Source organism: Nematolebias whitei, chromosome 19 (genome assembly GCF_014905685.2).
Source record: "Nematolebias whitei isolate Nwh7 chromosome 19, NemWhi1, whole genome shotgun sequence".
NCBI lineage: Eukaryota > Metazoa > Chordata > Actinopteri > Cyprinodontiformes > Rivulidae > Nematolebias > Nematolebias whitei.
The window spans coordinates 21,189,556-21,196,025 of record NC_056516.1 but is presented as its reverse complement, the minus strand read 5'-3'; the positions used below and the strand labels follow the sequence as shown (position 1 = coordinate 21,196,025).

At 37.5% G+C, this 6,470-nt stretch overlaps 1 protein-coding gene across 1 annotated transcript in view; it reads left to right on the top strand.

Annotated features, from left to right (window-relative positions):
• csmd2 (CUB and Sushi multiple domains 2) overlaps window positions 1–6,470 on the top strand; it is a 302,201-nt gene that overhangs the window by 171,937 nt on the left and 123,794 nt on the right. Inside the window, exons 14-17 of the mRNA XM_037693663.1 lie at window positions 104–242; window positions 4,318–4,505; window positions 5,217–5,405; window positions 5,920–6,036. Of these exons, the coding sequence (XP_037549591.1) occupies window positions 104–242; window positions 4,318–4,505; window positions 5,217–5,405; window positions 5,920–6,036 (633 nt within the window). The remainder of the gene's footprint in view (window positions 1–103; window positions 243–4,317; window positions 4,506–5,216; window positions 5,406–5,919; window positions 6,037–6,470) is intronic.

Sequence of the window (6,470 nt, the reverse complement as noted above, 5' to 3'; positions counted from 1 at the left end):
TATATACATCAGTAGATGTTGTCATACATCACATGGGACAGATGGGCTTTATTCAGCTGCTGTGTGTCTTTCTCTCTCTGTATTTCTTCTCTCCTGCTGTTAGCCCCATGCGGTGGGGATTTGAAGGCTCCCAGTGGGATCATTCTCTCCCCCGGCTGGCCAGAACTATACAAGGAGGCCCTTAACTGTGAATGGATCATTGAGGCTCCTCCAGGCTACCCCATCAAGATCATCTTCGACAAGTGAGTCACCAAGATAGCAACTGTTTTAATGGCTGACTGTTTTACTATCTCAAAACAGTTGGTTTCCTTTTGCTTTCAGCTTTTATTGCACATTTTCAACAATTCACCTCTTTGTCATGTCTTTACTTACAAACTTTCTGTAACCTATTTATTCATTTTAATTTGTTACCGTGCAATCATCTCATTTACATGGATGCATGCTATAGAGCCAAAACATTATGACATCATCTAATATTAAGTAAATAAATACTTTTGAAATTTTGAAGTGGGTATACATATTATCTTGTCTGTTGTAGATAACTCAACTTGGATAAAAAAAATAATTAATATCTGACAGGACCAAAGAGCTAATAGCTAGTCCAAACACAGCAAAGACCGAATTGGACAATAGAATACATTAATCCCTAGTTTATCACGATGCTTCTGTTTCCAGCTGCTCTGCAATAAGTAGAAAACCGTGAAGTAGGGATAGTAGTTCTAGTAGTAGTTTATTTTAGTGTGTATATATATATATATATATATATATATTTGCATTTTGAACCCTTCCCACAATCTTGCAATGTTTCATAACAATTTTCTAAATTCTTAAACCTTTAAAAGTTATATTAATTTAAATGGATACACACCGGAGAAGTTGAAGATGAAGAAGATATGGAGAAGATATGGCTGTCCAGTCATGATAATGAAAGAGATGAGATGAAAGCAAGGTCTTTGGCTTTGTCGTTCACATTAAAAGTGTGAGATGGCATCCTTTTCCAGAACAGGCCAGTTTCATCCACGTTAAAAACTTGTTCAGACCTGTAGACTCCCTCAACAATCAGATCTTTGAACACTGTGTTAACAAACTCTTCCGCTCCTATTGTGTCAGCAGACGCAGCGTCTTTGTGCAGAGAGACACATTTTTAATCCATATGCTTTTGAAATTTGTCAAACCATCCCTTGCTGGCACTAAATGCAGTGGTTCAGTGGTTGAACCAGGTGGTCGAGGGTCCAGCTTCGGATTTGTCCCCCCGCAGGTAAACAGACAGTAACTGAGCCAGCGGCTGTGTTACTTAGCATTTTGGTTACAAAGCCTTTCTGGCATTTCAGTTCTCTGTCAGAAACTTTTGAATGCACATAACATTTAGGAGTTATAATGCAGTAGTAACACTTGAAGTTTAGCTGAAAAAGAGCAAAAATAAACAGACGTTAACAGCCAATCTGCTGCCGGAAAAAACAGAGCTGACGGTTTCTGAGCCAATCAGCTCCTGAGTTACTAAGTGCAATTCCTTGTTTCTTAAAAAAACATGATTTATACAATTTACACTTTCTTGTGAAATTTATGTTTGTAAAATTTGATTTTCTTAATACAACTTTTCCATGTGACATGAATTTTACATTTGAAAGGACGGTTCAGCAGTCATGACTTTGCTTTGCAAAAATACTGTTCGGCAGCCGGAGGCACTACAGTACAGCACAGCAGTGTAGTCCTAATGAGTGGTGATTACAGTACAGTGGAGGTTAAATGAAAGAAAACTACAAAATGGTAGCGCCTGTCCAAATTATTATTATTTTTTGTCATTAACTTTTTCACAACCACATGAGTACAGTGATATTACTGTATGGTCCACAATTGTGTGTCTTGTACATGTTTTTGTCCAATGTATGGACTGTACATCCATAAACCACGATAGAGAGAGTCCGCAGGAGTCGAACCGCGTAGTAGAAAGGGACTACTGTATCGTCTTTCTGCTGGAATGACCAAGTATAGCAAAACTGATAACTCTGCATAAGGTAAAGTGATGGCATTTCAATGAACAACTATGAAATTCTGAGGACTGGAGCTTTTAAGACAACAAAGAATCAGCATTTGGAGATGGTCCACTGGGTCCATATTTGTTGAATATTAGCTTGTGAATATAGTCCAAGCTGCCCTACTTGAAATGTGAATGTTTACCACCGCAATAACTTCAGTCTTCTAAATTTCATAGATGTCACGTAAACTGCTATGATTTATTTTATTTTTTTATTTTATTTTTTTTTTAAGATGAGAACAATGAACTTTGGTATTGGTCCTCTTTGGCTTAGCCATTACCCCGTTAGACACAAACTCTATTTCTACCAATTAAGGCCATTAGGATAAACCCTATACAATAAGTACAAATTTATGAATCTTTGCTAGATTGCCCATCAAATTGTCAAATGTAGCACTTCAGGTAAGTCTTTACAATTGTAAAACAAGTTGGAATATTTCAGGGCATGAATGAAGAACGTTTCTGGTACTGGCAAAATAGTGATTATTATTTTGGGCTTTGTGAACTGTGAGGTGGTTTCTCTACTCCGCAGTTTGTTCTTAAACATGGTTTGATACCCAACCCCTCAATTATTCACACACATTTTTGTGTTGGCACACACGGGGGACTGCAGGGATGGAGGAGGAGATGATTTGTCACAATGTTTAGAGACAGACAAGAGATAGACAGACAGTTGTAGGATCAAACACAACATCAATGTTTTCAGCAAAGCTGATCCTTGCAAACCCTCTCAGTTCCTGCTGTGGTTGCACGCCATGCAAAATGAATGTAGCATAAATGTTTGTTGCTCTTTAATTTTTATGTACCATCAATAAAATATTACAAACCGTTTCATTTAGATGACATGGATTTGTAACCAAGCTATTTATTCATGGCTTTGAAGATGAAGTTGCTCTAGCAACAAAGCCAGAAAACACACACACGCACACACAGCCGTGAACACACTTATGCATGCACACAAGCACAAGAGTACACATGTATGAACTCACTAAAGTCACAATTCTAGAAATTTCTCAGCATTCACCAATCTTATTGATATGGATAAATATGCAAAATGTCACAAACAATAGTTAAAAAGTTGCAGACAAGCATTTTTTGGTTACATTCTCTTTAGAGAGGTAAAATTGTTTTATAGCAGTCCCTCGATTATTGTGGGGGTTACGTTCCACACAACCCCTGCGATAGGTGAAAAATTGCAAAGTAGCAACACTATTATTATTTTACTTTGTAGTATGCATATATATTTTAAGGCTTTGTAAACCCTTCCCACACTATTACAATGTTCTAAACTCTTTAACCTATGACATTTTAACAATATAATACATGTACTGTACAGTACTGCAAAATTTTCCTCACCAGCTCTGCAGAACATCAGCTCTGTTCCGGTCCAACTCGGTTCTGGTTTGGTAGATCTACCCTGCAGCGATGGAGCCCACCGCCCCGTCCAGGTTCATGTGGGCGTGGATAATTGAGCTTCGGGAAGCTTCAGGATAATTTGTGACTTTCCTGACAGTTCTGTCAGCTTAATAGATAGCGTAGATTTGCATTGCAAAACTTTCCCTACATTTGGCAGAAAGCAGTGGCTGGAAGCACTGTTGTCTTCTGGGAAATGTAGTTATTTTGACCAGTGATACAGTGTAGAATTATTGAAAAAAACTACAAGAAAGCAGTGGCCGGAAGCACTATTGGCTTCTGGGTAGTGTAGTTTTTTTTTTTTTTTTTGACTGGCCTTACAGTTTAAGCTTATTTAAAGAAAACTACTAAATCATGGTGCCTGTCCAAACTATTTTTTCATTAACTTTTTACCTCTTCCCATTACAATCACTTGAGTATTAAAGTTGACAAATGTTGGAAAACCACAAAAGATTGAGTCTGTGAAAGTTGAACCGTAAAGTAGCATTGGACTTCTGTATTTTTTTTTTACCTGTAGCACACTATTTTATTGACTACAGTGCAAAATAAGCTTGTATAACTTTAATGTTCCCTGTAATTTGCTGAACTGAGAAGCTGCATACATTTGTATTCAGTTTTGCCTTTATATATATATATATATAAAAAAAAAAATATATATATATATATATATATAAATATATATATATATATATATATTAGCTCAGTCCCAGAATTGATCAGGATGAATCATATAAATATGACTATTAACTTTGTTTTATTGACTCACATAATTGTTTATTTGAAAACTCAGTTTATTTTTAAGTTGTTTGTTTTTTGCCGTTTATTTTGAATCATGTACGCTGAAAAATGTGCACTGCCTTTTGTTCCAGGTTTCGCACTGAGGTCAACTACGATGTTCTGGAGGTGCGGGATGGACGGTTTCCCTCTTCACCTCTAATTGGAAGTTACCAAGGAACCCAAGTTCCCCAGTTCCTCATCAGCACCTCCAACTTTATCTATCTCCTCTTCACCACTGACAAGAGTCACTCTGACATTGGTTTTCGTATACGTTACGAAAGTAAGGGCCAACACAGTTTGGTGATGCAAATTCAAATGTGCATCCAGATAAAATGCTTGACAGAGCATGATGGAAGTGAATTCATTACGGACAGAAAGGTCAAACAAGAGGGAGCTGTTCTCTGGACTTGTGAAACCCTCTTTTTAGCTGTGGAGATAATCTCCTTATGTTCTGGGTTTTACATAAATCCATTCCTATAAAATATGCATATAATTAGAAAGCAAATTACTTAGTGCCATGTATATGAGAGACATGCATAAAGCATTGTTGCATGCTTTCAAATATTCACACATACACTTCTTCCCCTTAAAGCAGTCTTCAGCCACAATGTGAATCATAGCTCAAGGCAGTGCTACTTTCATTTCTACCTATGTGGCACACACTGGTAACCTTTTGCACCTTCTCTGTGGGTAAATCTCTGCTAAGCTTCAATTATTCACCACTGCTGCTCTACAAACTATGCAAGGTGGAGTGGAAAAGACCTATGAAAAATCCTATTGGTTCTTGGTGAAAAGAGAAATTCAGTGAATTATTTATCTGGGCTGACTTATAGAAAGAAATGTGCCTTTCAGGATCTCTTGACCTATTGAAAACACAATGCTATAAGCCTAATTGTACTGCAAGCAGCAGCAGTTTAGGGGTTTTGTGTATGGGTTTTGATTATGTGTTGTTTATGCCCTATTTTCTTTCCATGTTCCCCTTCCTTTCCAGCTCTGCAGCTACAGTCGGATCACTGTGTGGATCCTGGTATACCTGTCAATGGACAGCGCCACGGCAATGACTTCTATGTGGGTGCTTTGGTGACATTTAGCTGTGATGCTGGGTACACACTGAGTGACATGGAGCCTTTAGAGTGTGAACCCAATTTTCAGTGGAGTCGCCCCCTGCCAAGCTGTGATGGTATGTTCCATTATATTGACCTAGAAATGAAAAGCTGCCTGGCAGATATCTCCTTACTCATAAATGGGATTAAAACTGAATTTATTGTTGTGTGCTTCCCCCATGAAATGTCTTCAGCCCTTTGCTTCATATTGCATCACAATTAAAGTGTACTATTTCTGAGTCATTACAAAATCCATAAAAAAGGTGAAAACTTTTTCTTAAGTGATTATTACTTTAAGTTTCTGATTCATACATCTGGAAATGTTTTATATGTACATAAGTTACCCTACCCTATAGGTTTATTTCATTATCTGTAAACACTTTTATATTTGAGGACACCAATGATTTTTACCCACTCTACTAATATTGATAATGCCACTCTCTTCTTTTTACTCTTTCTTGAAGGGCACTTGTAAAATGCATTTTACCACGCAGTAAAATACACAGACACCTTTTTTTCTAGGATGTGTTAAGTTGTCTCACAGTTGTTGTGTCTCATTTATATCTATCATTTATGTGCCCTTGTCAACAGCACTGTGTGGAGGTTATATCCAGGGTAACACAGGAACCATCTTGTCTCCCGGCTTTCCTGACTTCTACCCACATAACCTGAATTGCACATGGATAATCGAGACCTCCCACGGCAAAGGTTAGCAGAAAAAGTCTGTCAAAACATGCAGCAGTCAGGTTTAATTTACCTCACAGTGTCATTCCTCCCCACTGAGTGCCCTTTTTATTTTGTCAAACAAGCCATCTTTGTAAGAGTGGATTGCTGAGAGGCTGGCCTGGGGCTACAGTGCCACGGGACAGCTTTCTAGTCATATCCCTTTTGGTCGTACTCTCTCATCAGATTTACTCAGGCTTATTTGCAGATGCTGGTTCTAGGTTGATATGTTTTATATGTTGTAGTCAAGGAGGACACCAACATTTGTTTGGTATGCAGTTTAAAACTGAAATAGTTGTTTCTCATGACTAACATTACAGGTGGAAAGAACTGTTATTATTTATATACATAGTATTTAAGCTACCGTCATTTTCTCACACACATTATATATAAAACATATCAACCTAGAATATATATAT